This window comes from Protomyctophum parallelum (genome assembly GCF_964188405.1).
Source record: "Protomyctophum parallelum genome assembly, chromosome: 10".
Taxonomy (NCBI): domain Eukaryota; kingdom Metazoa; phylum Chordata; class Actinopteri; order Myctophiformes; family Myctophidae; genus Protomyctophum; species Protomyctophum parallelum.
In genome coordinates, this window is record NC_139704.1 from 4,714,361 (window position 1) to 4,733,301 (window position 18,941).

Consider the following 18,941-nt stretch of genomic DNA (forward strand, 5'->3'; position numbering starts at 1 on the left):
AGTTTTGGGAGCCCAAAACTAAGTAAAATATTATTTTTGAATGATGTGTGTGGGTTCTGGTTATAATGGAAACATAAATAAAAAGTTATCACAGAACAGCTCCTGAGCAAAAAGCCTCAGGTTATGGCGAGGTTCTGGGTTAACTCTTCCCAGTGGAAAAGAGCCAAGTGGAGTCACAAAAAGAAGCGAGAAAGTGAGTCAGAACAAAGTTGACTCATGAGAGTTAAGGTATTCGCTGAGTTCGTGGGCGTCGGAGTCACTCAGCCCGTTGGCGTTCGGCTGACTGACGCCACAGTGCTCCTCCGCCTCTGCGGTCACGCTCATGTGTGTCTCTATGTTCCCATTCAGGTTCAGATGTTTCATTCCGCTCGTAGTGTTCTCGAGCTCCGTGGTCACGTTCAAGTGGTTCGTTCCATTCCCGTTCATGTCCACGTATTTCATCCTGTTCCCGGAAGTGTCTAGGTTCGTCGTCAGGCTCTGCCGTTCGCAGTCGGCTGGGATTGGCGTTTCACTCCGTTGGTCCTCGCGAGGTTCCGACCCGACCTGCTCCGATTTTTGGCTCACTTGCGCCGCCTTGCCGAACTTGGGAATCTTGTTGTTCTTGTCCACTTGGCTGCACATGTTGGCGACGGCGTTCTCCAGCTCGGCGAGGTTCTTGATGTTCTTCAGGATGCCCTTGAGCTCTCTCTTCTTCCCACCTGCCCCTCGCTCGTCGCCTTCGCCGCCGCCGCCGGCCGTCGGGAGAGCGGGGCGGGCGGCGCGGGCCGAGACGGGGCGGAGCGAGGAGGCGGGCGGCAGGTAGGTCGGGACGAACTGGACGGCGGGGGGGCGCGCCGCCCCAGGATCGGCCCCTGCGGGAGGAGTGGCGGGAGGGAGCGGAGGGGGAAGCGGGGGAGCGACCCGCTTGGTGGGAGGAGGGGGAGGAGGGGAGGGCGTGGTCACGGGCAGGTGGGAGGCAGGAGGAGGAGGCGGCGCGAGCCGTTGAGGGGGTGGAGGAGGTGGGGGACCGTCGGGGGGGTCCGGGATGATCTCCACGGTGACGTCGCGGGGCTCCGCCGTCACATAGTTGGCGATGCTGGAGCTGAACCTCCTGAGGACGGGCGGGGTGGGCTTCAGGGAGGCCGGGTACGGAGGGGAGTCCTCCTGCGTGATGACGACCCGGCCCCCTCCCGCGGAGAGGGGGCCGTAGGAGGGACAGTCCAGGAGGGAGAGCAGGGCCTCCGAGCTGACCTCCAGCGTGTCCAACACGCCGTCCGCGGGGGACGATCCCCCGCGGAAGCTCTGCCTGGCCTCCGAGGTGGAGCTCCAGTCCTGCCTGCCCTGCCGCTCGAACTGCTTGGCCTGCTGGCGGACCGACAGCTTGGCCCCCCCGGCCCCCTCCTCCGGCTCCTCGTCCCCCTCGTCGCCTCCCCTCTCGGCGGCCGCCAGGAGCAGCCGCATCTCCCACTCGGCCGGGTCCATGAGAGCCTGTCTCTGGAGCGCCTCGTAGCCGCCGCCGTGCGCGGTGGTGGGACTCTGGGGGGAGGCGCCCGTCTTTCTGTCGGGCAGCAAGGCGGCGAGGGGGCCGCCGCCGCCGTCGTCGTCGTCGTAGACGGGGTTATGCGTGGTCAGCGGCCGCTGGTCCGTCAGGGTGGTCACGTTGCTCTCGGAGCGGGGAGGGTTTCCGCGCAGCACTCCTCCGTTGCCTCGGGCTGCGAGGGCGCGACAGGCAAATGTGCCCAGATGCCTCTGACGATCAGCCGCCTCAATGATAGACTTTTTAACCCTATATGGGACGCCACCGGGTGGGAAAGAGACGGAGGTGGAAAACAAAGGAAAAAGAAAAGACTTTGAAACGGAGGAAGAGTCGAAGGTTTAAAAGGGGGGAGGAAAGCGGAGGAAGGGGGTTGGCTGGCGAAGGAAGGAAGGAAGGCGAGGGCGACTATTGTGCTACCATTTAATTCCAGTCTTCACTCACAGGACTCTTAACCCTTGGAATGCCAGGACCAATTTTTTTGTTTGGGTAACAAATTGGCATATTTTTAATTCATCGTTTTAACATACAAGAAAGATCTGGTGGATTGAAGAGATGTTTTTTTTTGTTCATTCATAGCAAATGTATTCTCTCGATTCGCCACCAGATGGCGGGAAAGCATCATTATGCTGATTTTGGCTAAAATAGACGGATCTTCCTAAGTCACTTCCGGTTGAACGATCAACAACATCCTGTAGTAGTTTGACCCTAGTCAATAGTTTGGCTGGTCCGGATTGCTAAGCTAATGCTATATTTTTCATAACTAAGTCAAATTAACCTCAAATCAACCCCAAAAGATCGCAAAATATCACATTTTTTACACCGACGCACATAGAGACGGCGCGCGTGCACGATAGCGCACGATCACGCGGATTTCGGCAGTTTTTTGGTAAATTACATCCAACATTAGTGATATTAGCGATTTTTTTTTTATTTTTGCTCTTTTGACCCCGCGATAACTGATATTGATTGTCATTCCGTTTTTTCCGTTAACGGGAGGTTTAGATTTTTCGATTAATTCCGTTTTTTCCGTGAATTGTAGGCCAAGGGTTAAGTGTCATAATAGAGCACCGAAGTCTGACGTCAGTATCGGTAGAGGGCGTAAATTCACGGGTTCATGTACTATTTATTTGCATAGTAATCCCCATAGGGGGATTATAGAGCGCCTCGAAAAATAAACATGTCATCCCGGCCGCTTCACTGAAGAATCAACTGACTGAGAGAAAACGCTATTGTTACTGCTACTGAAATAGTTACATTTTCTCCAGAAACAGACTGTATCATATATGAGTGACTGACGGTCGCAAACGATACAGAGACACCTCCCTGACAATAACGCAGCGAGTGACGTCAGGACTTCAGTGCTCTAAATTCAGTCTGTCACGATTACACATTTAAGTTGACGATTGTGATAAATAATTGTTAAATTGTGTTTTTGGCATTGGAAATTGGAACATTATAAATTGGAAATAAAATTTCTGTTTGCCTTTTAGGCTTCGTAATGAAAAGGTGCACAGGGCAGATGTGACAAATGACTGAAATATACCAATACATTATTGACATTTTTATAAATGTTATACTTAAAAAAAATAGCAGAAATAGCTGATCTACAAGCTTGTAGATCTGCTTTTTTTTATGTATGAACATCTTTCAACATGGATACGATCATGACAATTATGACAAAGATAATTGTGATTATCTGTGATTATCTTTGTCCTACTGCTAAGTAGGAATGGTTAAATCAACAGCGGATGTAAAAGAGGAAATAATTAGGCATCCATTTGTGCGAAAAGCGTGCTCTACTAAAAGCATATCAAGAAAAGAATGGTTTATATTTAGATAATCTAAATCTATCAACGAACGAAAACGGGATTGTGAACTTGAATGAACCTGACGGAGTGAACTTGAACTCTACCCGTGTTTTCTCATGGATACTTTTATCTCTCTCTCTCTCTCTCTCTCTCTCTCTCTCTCTCTCTTTTCTTTCTTTTAAGAGCTATTGAGTGCCTATAAGCTTTTTGCAAACATACCCGATACATACAGCATTTGCAATCATCTCTAGTCAAATGAAACAGCATCCTGTCAAGTATTATATGCCTAAGGCAGTCAAATATACATTCAAAGGGGCACGCCAGACGTCGTGTTTGTTTTAGTGTACGGTGTTTAGCGTCATCACGCTGTTTTGCGAAAATACAATGTGTAAAGAGTTACGCCATGACTCTGTGGGAACGGACACGCCCCTCTGTACTGTAATTACTATGTACAGTACATAACAGTGCTTTTGTAGTTGTAGGTGCAATCTGTGCCGTTTAATATATGCAAGCAAAACAGGTTAAACAAATCATCTTAAGTACAGAAAACATTCCATTCCGTTATGGGGACAGAAAGCCTTTTTCCTGTGTTATGTTTAGATAAACAGAAAAATATGTTCTAGCGGTACTGTTTATCCATTTGTCTACGCATTCAGCACACTTTATCCACTTAGATAAACAGAATAACAACAGCTACTGTTTATCCATCTGTCTACGCATTCAGCACACTCTGCTGTAGGCTCCGCCCACCTGCGATGACTCAACCATCTGTCTAAAAGGAACAATGCACTGCCAAGATAACAGCAGTGACATTAAAGGACAACTTTAGTTTTTTTCAACCGAGGTTCATGTTTTAGGTTGTTATTAGAGAAACTAAAAGGTGAGTGTTAATTTTCTTTCATTTGCTGCTTTCTTTAGTTTTTGACAGGGGGGCGGGGGCATTCGAGCATGGGGCTAAATATGTATTTTTTTACAAATTATTATGGCGATTTATTTTTTTATTATTACATCTGGCCACAAAAGATCACAGGATCTACTGAATGTGACAAACTGACATATTGAGCCTATACACACAGTATAAGCCTTCCCCCAGTAGGCTACCTTCACATTCAGTAGATCCTGTGATCTGCTGTGGCCAGATGTAATTTCCTGGGGTTTATTAGGACTATAGTAAATAATACAAAGATAAATCGCCATAATAATTTGTAAAAAAATACATATTTAGCCCCATGTTCGAATGCCCCCGCCCCCCGGTCAAAAAGAGCTAAAATCCCTAAAACGAAAGAAAGCAGCAAATGAGAAGAAATGAACACTCATCTTTTACTTTCTCTAATAACAACCTAAAACATGAACCTTGGTTGAAAAAAACTAAAGTTGTCCTTTAACTTTATCTATTATTTATATTGAGTATTCTTGACCTAAATGCATAACAATCTGTTATACCAGTCAGTGGTGGAAAGCTACCAAGTACATTTACTCAAGTACTGTACTTTTTGAGGTATTAGTAACATTTTGAGGTATTTGGCATAGGCATTCTGCACAATGAGTACTTTTACTTTTGGTATGTTTATGCAGATTATTTTGTACTTTTACTCAAGTACATTTTGTATGCAGGACTTCCACTTGTAACAGAGTATATCTACATTGCAGTATTGATTTACTTATTTACTTAACCCATTCTGACCGGGCACCCATTTTGGTGTTGGCATCATGTCGTGCTTTAGCTATTGAAAAATAGCAGATCTACAAGCTCATATCGCGCCACCGAGTGGCGCGATACGAGCTTGTAGGTCTGCTATTTTTGAAAAATCGAAGAACGACTGACATTTTTTAGAATCTGATCTCAGGTCAGAATGGGTTCATCAGACCCAGTGTTTGTCTGGCCCACAGGCACTGCCAGTCTGACAGCCCTGATCTACCGCAAAGATCTATGCCGTAGTCCCGTCAGAGTCAGGAACACAAGACAAGACCGTGATATACACTGTTGGTTTTGACAGCAAATTCAAAAGACTTTTGAAAATAAGTTAATTTAGTTTTAGTCACCTGAAATCTTTTAGTTTTAGTCGACAAAATACAGCATCATATGATTTTAGTCATCAAAAATGTATTTTGGCAGGCCTTGATGGCGTTGAAATGGCACATTTTAGACTTGGTTGCATGCTGAAAATGGCCGATCTACAAGCTCGAGATCTCGAGCTTGTAGATCTGCTATTTTGAGAGTGCAACGCCCGAGTGGAACCAAACATACCGGTACAATGTGTTTTAGTTCTACTGGATCTCTTCTCCACTAGTCCTGATATTTTAGTCTAGTTGATATTTGTTGACGAAATTCACAGTATATTTAGTCTCAGTCGTCATAGTAGCTTAGTTTTTATTTGGTTTTCGTCAGTGAAAAAAGATAGCCGACGAACATTTTATAATCATAGTTTTAGTCGACCAAATAAACACTGCTGTGACGTGAAGGTGGGAACTGTGGGACGACTACAGGAACACCTACACAGTATTATTAACCCATTCTGACCTCAGATCAGATTCATACGAGGTTTCCACTGGGACACACACTGGTCTGATGAACCCATTCTGACCTGAGATCAGATTCTAGAAATGTCAGTCGCTCTTCGATTTAAAAAAAATAGCAGACCTACAAGCTCGTATCGCGCCACTCGGTGGCGCGATGTGAGCTTGTAGATCTGCTATTTTTCAATAGCTAAAGCATAACATGATGCTGACACCAAAATGGGTGCCCGGTCAGAATGTGTTAAAAATAAAATGTTTCTGAAGGACACTAATCATGAACAGGATTCTGTTCAAATATAGGCCGTCTTACATCGCCTACTTGTTTCCATTTGTGGTTAAAGCATTTGTGTTCATTTTAGATTTTCGAGTTGGTTATTCCAAAGAAATAACAAGCTCACAGGCGGGTCACATCGTGCCGCGCCGCGAGCTGGTACATGTGCTATCTTTTGAATTGGATCTTTTTGAAAGATCTTGAAAGTGTGAGAGCTACTGATTTAGAAGGCATTGGTAGAATCGGCCTCAGGTCTTAAAACTCATCCAGTGCCACCGGTGGATACCGGTTTTGGCCCTCGATCCTTGCCACCCGAAGCCCATTATAAATAAAAGAAAGAATTTGTAATTCTATTGTGCATGTAATGTGCATATCATCACCTGAACACCAGATTAGAGGAATTTTCTAAATCTGGATGAAGTAAAAACGTTTTTTTCTTTTTTTAAGGCGCCAGTGGCAACGAGGGCGTGACGGGAAAAGGTGTCCAAGGGCGTCATGTGGCATTGAAGGAGTTTAACGGGTTCAAGCAGAGCAGGCTACCACTAAATAAAGTTCACTTTCACTTCTTCACTGTTTAACCCATTCTGAACGGGTACCCGTTTTGGTGTTGGCATCATGTCGTGCTTTAGCTATTTAGCTATTTGAAAAAAATCGAAGAACGACTGACATTTTTAGAATCTGATCTCAGGTCAGAATGGGTTTAATCAGACCAGTGTGTGTCCAGTGGGAACCTCGTGTGAATCTGATCTCAGGTCAGAACGGGTTAACACAGAAACAAAGACATACGGCTGTAGGAGGACACTAATCATGAACAGGGTTCTGAACTATGCATTTAAAATATTGCGTGGGGGATGCATGGATGTAAGCCTACTGAGGAAGGCATAAGCAGCAGGATGAAGTCGATATACTGTACTGGGTGAAATGTATATATAGCGTGTTGTGGTTATAATAACTATGACTACTAGTGTACTGTACTTACTGCAGTCTGAATCCAGAGAGAGAGAGAGGAGACGAGGAGATGGGGAGACGCATTGGAAATGGAAGGCAGAAACAGAGGAACGATGAAAAAGGAAGAAAATGTCAGAGGTGTGAAAGTAGAGAACTGTGACACAGAAATATAATAAGCTAAACTGTTTACAAAATGAAACTGACTGTAGCAGCGTACAGTCACGCACGCACGCACGTGCACACACAGAGTAACCATATTATGCAGACTTTGCAATTGCATACGCCCAAACAAAAGCCCTTTCTATTCAGGAAACATCATGTATAGTGTTCTATGATGTGGTCGTTTTATGGGTTCAGCTTGTTTGCAGCGCAGCATGGACAAAATAGTCCCAAAACAAACAAACAAGCTCTTAGGTTTCCTTAAAAAAGATAAATACATGGATAAATAAATCCTCTCGCTCAGTGGTTCTCAAAGTGGGGCCGGCTGGGGACACCCAGAGGTCCTTAATTGGGAGGGGGTCCAGCTGGGGGGGTTCCCCAGCAAAAGTGTAGCTAACGTAGCGTCGCAATCATTTTAACCACTTTATCAATTTAAAGGTTGGGCTGTTCAAAAATAGAAGATCTACAAGCTCGCTGTGAGCTTGTAGATCTGCTATTTCTGAAAAAGGAAATGGTGACATATCGTTTGGTATTGATCAACAACAACTGTGAACGTTGCATCACCACCTCTTTACAGCTCGCCATTAAAGTAGCAGCCGTATTGGTTTAAAACGCATTCAATCAAAATGACCCTCATTTACCACCACCGGTACTGATAGATCAATTTAGCTTCCATCTTGTAAAAAAGAAAAAAACATTTCATTGCTCATTCGATTGTGCTAATGGAAAAGCATTCAAGAGATGACGCTGATGGGGATGGCAGAAAGGCAATCTATCACTAGTGGTGGACAAAGTACTCTCAATCCCAGTACTTGAGTATAGATACTCCTGGTCAAATATTACTCCACTAGAAGTGAAGGTTGATCAGTCAAATGTGTTTGTTAGAGTTAAAGTGCTGTAGTATATGTTTTTTTTTAACTATCACAAAGTACATAATGCTTTTAAAAATGCCTCAGTATTCAAAAGAATGAATTACAAAGTACATTTTCTATTATCAATTATCAGCGTACTGTATTAAAGTATCGGTATTATTAGTATAATCGCATCACGACACTGAGCTTCATATTGTACTTTTTGTTTCCCTTCCTAGGAAAAGTCAAAAGTACAATATTTGTCTTTGAAATGTAGGCTACAGGGGGTGAAAGTACAGGTATTCAAGTAAATGTAATTCGTTACTGTCCACCGCTGTCATAGCAGAAAAGCAATCTATCGCAGCACCAGTTACCACGGATGGGTCAGAGAGACCCCTCTTGTCTTTTCGATTCCCAGTCAACCTTGATCTCTTTATATGAGCCAAAGCGTGCTCTCACCTTGAGAGAGGGTCGTTGTGACAGTCACACATGAGGTCTAATTGGAGAGACACGCGTCAAGCGTCAGCACACATGACAAAAAGAGCATTGCAGCGCGCGGAGCAAATGATCCAAGGTGTCACCGTGTCTAAAGCTCAACTGGATTTAAAGTCTTCAAAAATCAATATGCACCACCTATACACGACTGTGATTGTGCTTATTTTAAAAACAACAAGATGAGGTCCAGCGAAAGGCACTTTGAAGAGCAGATAAGAGAGTTAATATTCCCCAGAGAGGACAGTGCCACACCAATTTGGCATTTAGCAGACACTCTTAATCCAGAGCGACTTCCAGTAAGCAAGGACAACACGAGGTAACCATCACATGCATATAGAAAGAGTCATCTAGGATCATAAGGAACCCGAGAACCTGTCATCAGTAGAATATCCAAAGAAAAAAGTCATCTGGATATTGAAACTATAAATACTATAGTATGCCAGGTCATTAATAACCTGGCATCTGTCTACATAACATGCCATCTAAATTACATGTTTAGCCTTTGCTTAAGCAGCCATTCAGCAACCATTCAGCTATGAACGATATGGACAATATCACAATATTTGACGAAACGCAATATTGTATTCCACAGTGAGGGTCCAGTGGCACCCTCGCCATGCATCCGGTACCTGATTGCCAAAGCAGATGATGGCAGTAGAAGCAATACAATTACAAAATAAATGTTATTTTATAGGTAAAACGTTTCGAGACAAAAGATAAACCATAAATAGTTAAAATATGTGATCTGTAAGCTCACAACGCGTCGTGGTTGCGAAGCGTCGCGAGCTTGTAGATCGCCAATTTTGCGCTATATTTTGCACGACATCGCTGTGCAATGAATTATAAAACAACACGGTAGTCGCTAATCGATACGTTGTTAAAAGAAATAAAACGCTTCTCGATCATCATCATCATGAATTGAAAAAGCAATGGGTATAGAATGACGGCTGTGTAACAACTTGAACGAGAGGACACAGCGTTGACTCACATGTCGCCCACGTCTTCGTAGAGGGGCGTCGTGGGGGTGGGGGTGGTGGCAGCAGCGGTGGTCGCAGCGGGCCCGGCGGACGGAGGCGGAGCCCTGGCCGTGGGCGGTGGCTTCCGGTGGACACCCATTCCCGTGGCCGCCTGGATCCGGGCCGTTTTGGCACACTCGGTCTGCAGCCTGGAGTAAAGGAAAAATCACACCAGTGTGAACCAAGTGGTGCAACTCCCGTCTATTGGTTCTCTGTGATCACTCTATGATGAATTCCTGTTCTGTTCTAGCTACATAGAAGTGTCTATTTGTATGTCTCTAAATGTTTTGATGAATTGAACAATGTGGACCCTGTTGTAAACAAGTGTAATGCTTAATTGGGTCGTCCACTCACAGTTAACAGTCTTTGTATTGAGTTTGTGCTTAAAATGTACTGTAAATTCTACAAACTGTTAATAAATATTTCAATCAATCAATCAATCAATGTATCGTTCCAATTTGTATCGTTCCAATTTCTTCTCTGTATCGTTCCAATTTCTTCTCTGTATCGTTTGCGTCCAGCAGGTGGCAGCCATGTCACATACTTCTCTCGTTCCAATTTCACGCATGCGCACACCACTCGTGCTCACACAGGTACACACACAAACAGGTACACAGCTACACGGACATTGCATGCTGGATGTAGAAGTGGTTGCACCACTTAAAAAGGTTGACAGTTGCCCCTTTCCACTGGGGTTGGACTGGTTCCATTATTTTTTTCCCACGCCTAATTTGTTAAACAAATTAATTGGTTCAGATCCCTAAAAGTTGGTTCGGAAACTGGAACCCCCCCAAAATAATATTACTTCTTGCTCTGAAGTGGGAACCATACAGTATAGTGAGCGTGTCACTGTTCAGATGTGATATGAACCATCATAAAAAGTAAAGAACGGAACCAGTTCAACAAGTTATTTTGGTGAAAAAGGGGTCATTACGTTCACCCATTCTCACAGCGACCTGCTCATCGGGGAGCAGTTTGGGGTCCAGTTAGCTCTGGTCCAGAGTGTTGGCGAGTTCTCTCTCAAGGCTATGCCAGGCGCAGTGCTATTCCCATTTCCCATATAGACAGAAACTAAAGTGCGAGGTCTCTCAACTGTAGTAACAATTTCTAAAAAGTGATTTTGCTACTCACTGAAACAAAGGCAGTATTATAATGTTGAAATAATATTTCTCTGCGGTGGGAAACGTCTTAGAACCCCAGCTTTTGTAAAATACTCTTTTTTTGGGCAGAAAATAAAATATGTCCGCCAGACGGAAAATATGTAATTTATACCAAGTGCGCCGTCTACAGATATGGTAAATGGTAATTTATATTGAAGGAGAATGGTTTTCAACATTATAACTGCCTTCTTTTTGGAGCGTAGCAGAAAAAAAAATCAGACCGAACTCAATTTGAGAATAAAGCACACTATCATTCTTATGGATTAGTCCTCTGATGTATACTTTTTTTCCTCCTTTTTTACAGTAATGGAAGTTTCTGTCTATGGGAATAGCAGCGCAGAGTGTTTAAGAAAACTGACTAACGCTCTGGACCAGAGCTATAGGATTCAGTGTCTTGCTCAATTAAGGACACTTCAACACTAACTCAGATGGCCACCCTGTGTAATTTAAATTGGCATTGAATTATTACTATTGTCCCCATCTCTTTGAAATAGTGTTATAACACATATGGTTAGAGGGAGTCACATGAATTATGCATCATGCACCTTGTGCACACATCACGCACAAGCGTCTGCAGTGCAATCTTTGTTTTCGTTTATTTTTATATATTTTTTTGCAAATTAGAATCATAACCAGAAGCTGCCCGCAGGGCAATAGAGTATTTGGGTGAATTCGATGTCCACTGAACGTGGAGTGGCTCTTAAATAAATAAATAACAAGTAGGCTAACAGGGGAATGAGTTACAGTGGGCTTGTAAACACATTTGTGCACAGAACAGAATAATAATAATAATAGCTGCTACCTAGATTATTCACCCTGTAGCATTTTCTGGGCATGTCTCAAACAATAGGAGAACCCTATGTTCCCTTAGCTCCATTCCTTCAGTCCTACGTTCCCTCAGCTCTGTGATCCAGGGGGTCATCAATATGTCCGTATACACAGACAATTGGCAAATTAAGCCTTGGCCTTGTCCGTGGAAAATATTTGATTTTCTTTTCTACACACCCGTTTTGAATGCATTTCTTTTCATCATAAGACCCAATTACTGAATGTCAAGTCTCTTAGGTTTTCTTCAGAATATGTACGACACTTCTCAAATGTTTTATTTTGCAAGGATCCCCGTAACTCTGAGAGTGTACAAATGAACACTATCAGAGTTACAGTGTAGTGGTCATTCAGGGCAAAATAATTGACCCCACAAGCCAGCATGGCGATGACATGCCTTATGTTCCCTCTAATTTATGATCCCTTAGCCCTACGTTTCCTTATTTCTATGTCCCCTCAGTTAAGTTAACAGTTAACAGTTAAAGGTTAAGTGCTGGTGAACAGAGGCCCTTTTTCCCCCATCCGCTGAAAAGTAACACTTTTGGGCATACAAGGTTTCCACCAACAGCAACAATGTTGTTCATCCTTACATTATGTCATGGGAAGTGAAGTAGTGGAAAAACTGCCACGCACGCACGCACACACGCACACGCACACGCACACACACACACACACACACACACACGCACACGCACACGCACACGCACACGCACACGCACACGCACACGCACACGCACACGCACACGCACACGCACACGCACACACACACACACACACGCACACACACACACACACACACACACACACACACACACACACACACACACACACACACACACACACGAGGGAATCATCATCATCATACATGAATAGTTGTTGTACTTACTCTTTGAACCTGATGGAGGCAGCAGAAGCAGCAAGAGAGAGAGAGAGAAAGAAAGAGAACAATTAGCAAACATGCATTATGCAATATTCTGTTACTTACTCTGCCTAATTTATGTTTAACAAAACCAAGGGTGTGAAAGAACATTCCTTTAATTAGGGATTAGGATGTGGTGGCAAGATAATTGAGCCTTTCATTTAAGTCACTTTAAATGCTGGGAGAGTATTTAAAGTTAGGTGTCCTTTTGATAAACACACCACAAAATGTTAATTATTAATGTTCATATAATTGCTTTTTAAATTATTCAGATACCCGAGAGACTTTGATGACTCTGTCTTTGATAATTAAGTATTCCAACACTAACGCAACAAGTGATGACCACAGGCTACATGCAAATTCCTGCTTGTTTTCAGTGTTTGCCCTAGATGGCGCTCTTCACTAACATAATGAGTCACCATTATGAACAGAGAAACCATGTGATCGCAAAATCTCTGTCCCCAAAAGAAATGTATTTTGCACTTCTTGGAATTCCACTTTTTGCAGAGACCCATAACTATTGAAAGGATGGCCGTGATGACATGTGTTTTCCCCACCCCGCAGAAGAGAACCTCTGTGTTTAGCAACGATCGATGGTACTGGACATAAATATTCCGTGACTACAACCCATTTTGGAGCGGGAACCCGTTTTGGTGTTAGCATTACGTTATGCTTTAGCTATTTTTGAAAAATCGAAGAATGACTGACATAGAAACATAGCCTTTTCAGAAAACTGTCAGGGTGTAGAAGACATTTTTAGAATCTGATCTCAGGTCAAAATGGGTTAAAGGACCACTTCACCACTTTTCAACCTATCTTCATATAATAGGTCCTCACTAATAATCATGAAAAAAAGGGTGCAATTTTTTACTACTCGGTCTGTGTCTCATAGGAGGGCTGTGGGCAGTTCAGAAACTGTCTTCCAGTGACATCATCGATGGGGAATACAAGCTAATAGAAACTGCAGGCTTTCTAGTCCTGAAAAGTTGCAATGCGAAAATGGAAGCCATCGTTCTCACGATAATGAAAATCGAAATATTTTTGTAAAAAATTGTGTTTAAAAAAAAATCTGCCTAATGATGATGTCACTGGAAGACGGTTTCTAAACTGCCCGCAGAAATCGTGCCATTTTTTCATGATTTTCAGTGAGGACCTATTATATGAGGATAGGTTGAAAAGTGGTGAAGTGGTCCTTTAAAAGGCAAGGAAAAACAAAACAAAACACTGGCAGGGCTGTGAATTGTTAATGTATTTATGCCAGCAGTAAATGAGTTAAAGTCAAATTAGTTTCTGTGAAAATACAATTCCTACACTACACGAAATAAACTCCTTTTCTTCCCAGTGTTACACTGTGCCTCTCTCTCTCTCTCCCCGTAGGAAGGATCACCTCAGGGCCTCTCCACCGTCTGCTGAGACAGTCTGTGTTAGGTCTAATTTTGCCAGAACGTGGCGTGCCATCTGCAGTGTCTGTGTTCTTGCCCTAGACAAACACTCCACCCATCTGCTGTGAATAAATATTGACTTTTATGTTACATTCAGCGGGACTGTGTAGCTTATATATTCCCAAAGTCTAGTTTAGAGATAAACGTTGTTAAGTTGTCTCGGACTCGGAATGTAACTCCATTAAAAAAACGAGATTCTCGTCTTTTATTGATATCTATTGATTCAGTTTGAGGTCGTTCTTTCACTACTGTATTTCAGCGTCTCCATTGATAGGAGATAAACCAGAAATGGTCCGTCCGTCACTCGTCAGTAAAAAATGTTCCCGCTCGTTGACTTCAATGTTAGGCGAAATCTTAAAACCATTAGTTATCAAAATTGCGTTTCTGCTGAAAACAAGCTTTATTCACGGCTCATGAGTAAAGGGGCGCTGTGTGTGTGTTTGTGTGACCAGAACCTGGTCAAACGATGATGCACTGTGGCATCTCATGGATATTTGTTCCTGTGCTTTCATAGGGCAGAGATTAGCCCAGCAGTCAGCATGGATAATTACAGAGAGAGAGAGAGAGACAGAGATTTCTTCAGTATCAACACATGACAATTATCTGTGGTTATGCTCGCCCCAAACCCAGCGGGCCATCTCCAACAATCGGTCACAGAGATTCAAGCAAAAACAAATCAGTCACGGCTGATTTTTGTATTTTTTTTTTTTTGTGTCTAGGCTATTAAGTCCCAATCTGTGATTTGTGAAACAGCATGAAAGGTGTCAGGCTTCGACACTGGCGCTGCATCACATCTTCACTGTCAGACAGAAACCTCCTATCTCTATGTTCTAATGGTCTTTTCAGATGAGCAGCGATTAACGCGCCTATAGCAATTCATTTTCAATGAGAGGCCTGTGTTTTGTTTTTGTTCTGGCAGAGAAGTTGAGGGCCTACAACAAAGCATATTTACGTGGGCACGGCCCTGTTTAACCCATTCTGAACGGGCACCCATTTTGGTGTTGGCATCATGTTATGCTTTAGCTATTGAAAAATAGCAGATCTACAAGCTCATATCGCGCCACCGAGTGGCGCGATACGAGCTTGTAGGTCTGCTATTTTTTGAAAAATCGAAGAACGACTGACATTTTTAGAATCTGATCTCAGGTCTGAATGGGTTAATCAGACCAGTGTGTGTCCAGTGGAAAACTCGTATGAATCTGATCTCAGGTCAGAATGGGTTAAATTGTCGCGCGGGTGCTCGTTTCATGCACACGCCCACGACTAACTAGACCTGGATTGTGTTTTTATTTATTAGTCTTTATTGGTTGCGTTACTAGACGATCCTGTTCTCCCTTTGAGCTTCTTCAGTAGTGGTACTGTATTTATGAGCATTATGTTTCTCCTGTTTTTTTTGTCGTGTATTTATTGTTACTGGCAGAGCTGTGTCACTTCTCTTGGCCAGTTCAGTCTCAATATGGTTTTTTACTGGTTAAATAAATATGTCGTTGATGCATTGCCTACTGTAATATCCTTCTAAAACCATGTGTTCTTGCTGTTCTATATACAGCCAAGCAGTTGAAGAGATTGCAGATTGAGGCGTCATCCTTTGCTTTTTAAATATCCAAGACCATTGGAGGTTTTATGGAATATACTTCGAACGTTAGTTCTTGTTGCTAGTTTGACCCGTTTAATCTGATTTACTGAAACAAGTCGTGGAGACTATAAGAACTTGAATCCATGCGTTCAGCAGGAATCATCGAGTTATGAACTACAAGATGCACGCATGCTTAATTATTACCGAGTAACCAATACATGACAGCAGCGTGTGTGGCAGCCAATCAGAACTAGGTCCCAGAGCCAAATAAGTAAAACAAACAAAAAAAAAGAGACTAGGAATAAAACCAAATACAAATATGTGCCGCAATGCACAGCCCAAACACTCACTGTTTGTAGGTGACCATGACGATGAGAATGGCGGGGATGCAGCAGAGGATGATGATGATGGCGAGGGCGAGCAGCGCGCCCTCCGTGTAGCCCACGGCCTGCGCCGCCTTCTTCACGCTGGCCACCACTCCCAGGTCACGCACCTCCTTCACGCGGCCCTCGGCGCCCATGAACTCCTGGAACTCCTTGTTGATGTCCAGGAGATTGCCCTCCAGGAACCTAGAGAGAGGACAGGGATGGGCAACGGTGATGACGCGGCGAGAAGGGCCACTATTATTTCCCCACTAACTCCAGAGGGCCACGTTGGATAATACTGTCGTATAGCAAAAAAATTGCCGATCTGCAAGCTCAAAACGCGTCGCGGTGCGATGCATTTTGAGCTTGTAGATCAGCTAGTTTTGCTATTATTTGAATTTAAATCATGAAAAGTAAAAAAAAAAAATTAAATTTCAAATGCCTTTAATTATAGTTATAACACTTTATGAACTAAATACAAATACATTGGACATGGAAAAAAAAAGACGATAACATTTGAATAATACTCATTAAGCTACTAATCTACTTCCTATACTATCAGTATTCTGGTATTAACCCGAGGGCCGCATTAAGTGAAGGTGAGGGCCACATGTGGCCCCCGGGCCGCCAGTTGCCCATGAGCATACATGGGCAATAGGATGATGTTTCCGCTTTGCCAAAAGGAGCTAATGTGGATGAGGGGAAAACAATGATAAGTGCAGTGCAATAGCCTCAACCCTTTTTCATGTCAAGGTCCATTGTTTATTCCATTCTGACCTGAGATCAGATTCATACGAGGTTTCCACTGGACACACACTGGTCTGATTAACCCATTCTGACCTGAGATCAGATTCTAAAAATGTCAGTCGTTCTTCGATTATTCAAAAATAGCAGACCTACAAGCTCGTATCGCGCCACTCGGTGGCGCGATATGAGCTTGTAGATCTGCTATTTTTAAATAGCTAAAGCATAACATGATGCTGACACCAAAATGGGTGCCCGTTCAGAATGGGTTATTCAGCATTTGAGCCACGGGACCACTTTTTGATGAGATTTAGCCTCTCAGACCCAACATTTGAATATGTTGTTATTATTGGATAAGATTTTTTGTCCACAATTCCACGCTGTATTGATGTGGTACCATTAGGAGAGATAACAGGCATTGATCAAAATAACAATTCTTCTACATTCTGTAGACTTCTTTTAAATTAAGTAATGCAGGTGTTTAACAATACTTTACCTTCTTGAGAGTGTAAAATGAAACCAAATGTACCCATAAGGGTAAAGATTTAAGGGTCCATTTGGTTACCAACTCTCCATCATTTACATTAGCTGGGGACCACCTGGAGGATTGATTGATTGATTGATTGAATGAATACTCAAAAGTGTAAACGTCACAAACTGCAGTCAGACATTCAGATCCCCTGGACTTGTGGTCCAACGGTCCTACGGTCCAAGTCAGTGGCTCCCACACATTTTTGCTCGAGACCCAAGACAAACTAGATGCCCAAATTACTGACAATAGCAGATGTACGAGCACACAACACATGCCCCGGTGTGACGCGTTGTGAGCTTGTGGACAATGGGTCCTGAATCCTAAATAAAACTCAAACTCAAAGGACATTATCAGTATATGCGTTCAAAAAATGTGAAAGAGACATTTATCGTGTCGTCTTCTCACTTCCATGTCATCGTTGAGCAGCTAATGCACCTTTTTATTTTTATGAGTGTTGCGGGCCGCGGGTTCCGCTTCGCAGTGCTTTCTCATTGCTATACTTTCCTTCCCCAGCAAGAGAAAAAGCAGCAGGATTCGTATAAAAAAGTCAGCGACATTACGAAGCCGCTTTTCAAAATTAATGGCAGCTGTCTCAGAAAGTGATTTTTTCTTTTTTTATATATATATAAGGACGGTGCTCCGGATTAAACAGGGCTCCCTTTTTCATTTCTGCCTTTCCCCTTTTTTTATGACGCATGCAGGGCTTCTTAACAGGATGAATAAAACAGAAGGCGTTCTAATAAGGGGGGAGGGTGGTGGGGAGAGACTGGTGTTACAGTCGAGCTCAGCTCTTTGACTGTCTGTAGCGGTGCCTGATTTAAAAGGGATGGGGAGTATCATTCATGTTTTAAGAGCATGGAGAGATGAGAGTGGGACAGACAGACAGACAGACTGAGAGAGAGAGAGAGAGAGAGAGAGAGAGAGAGAGAGAGAGAGAGAGAGAGAGAGAGAGAGAGAGAGAGAGAGAGAGAGAGAGGGGGGCAGGGGGAAGGAGGGGGAGAGGAATATGGGCGGCAGAGTGACATGACAGAGGGGGAGAGAGATGATGAGAGCAGGAGAGAGAAAGAGAAGCAGAGGGAGATAGAGATGAAAGGAGGAGAGGGACGGAGGGACAGAGAGAGAGAGAGAGAGAGAGAGAGAGAGAGAGAGAGGTGTCAGGGGAGAGAGAGAGAGAGGTGTCAGGGAGATGGAGAGATGGAGACATGACCGAAGGAGAGCGAGAAAGGTGGCTGAGAAAGGTATATCGTTTCAAACTAAGCTGCAGGGAATTAACCCATTCTGACCTGAGATCAGATTCATACGAGGTTTCCACTGGACACACGCAGGTCTGACGAACCCATTCTGACCTGAGATCAGATTCTAAAAATGTCAGTCGTTCTTCGATTTTTTTCAAAAATAGCAGACCTACAAGCTCGTATCGCGCCACTCGGTGGCGCGATATGAGCTTGTAGATCTGCTATTTTTCAATAGCTAAAGCATAACGTGATGCTGACACCAAAATGGGTGCCCGTTCAGAATGGGTTAAGAGACTGAGCTATAGTACTCAGTAGGGGATGTTTCCCCGACCGAGTGATGTCCTTTATGTTGTTTTTTGGTCACTGCTGGTAGAAGAAGTACTCCATAATTCCTGCGGCGACATATGCGGAATAAAGGCAAGACAACAGTTTATAGTGAAGGGCTGCACCGTGTACAATTGACTGCCTTTAACTTCAACGGTGCGCTCCTACTACGAATAGCCATTACAAATGGCAGTACGTGAGGGCAGTACGTGAGGGGCCACATAAAATATCTTGACAA

General features: G+C 43.6%; 1 protein-coding gene across 1 annotated transcript in view; it reads right to left on the bottom strand.

Moving 5' to 3' along the window:
- The window catches only part of LOC310865260 (protocadherin-15-like), a gene marked incomplete at both ends in the record, with an annotated part of 422,228 nt that overhangs the window by 21,614 nt on the left and 381,673 nt on the right, over positions 1-18,941 (bottom strand). The window contains 3 exons of the mRNA XM_083774285.1: positions 215-1,765; positions 9,554-9,730; positions 15,854-16,072. Coding sequence (XP_083630411.1) covers positions 215-1,765; positions 9,554-9,730; positions 15,854-16,072 — 1,947 coding nt within the window. The remainder of the gene's footprint in view (positions 1-214; positions 1,766-9,553; positions 9,731-15,853; positions 16,073-18,941) is intronic.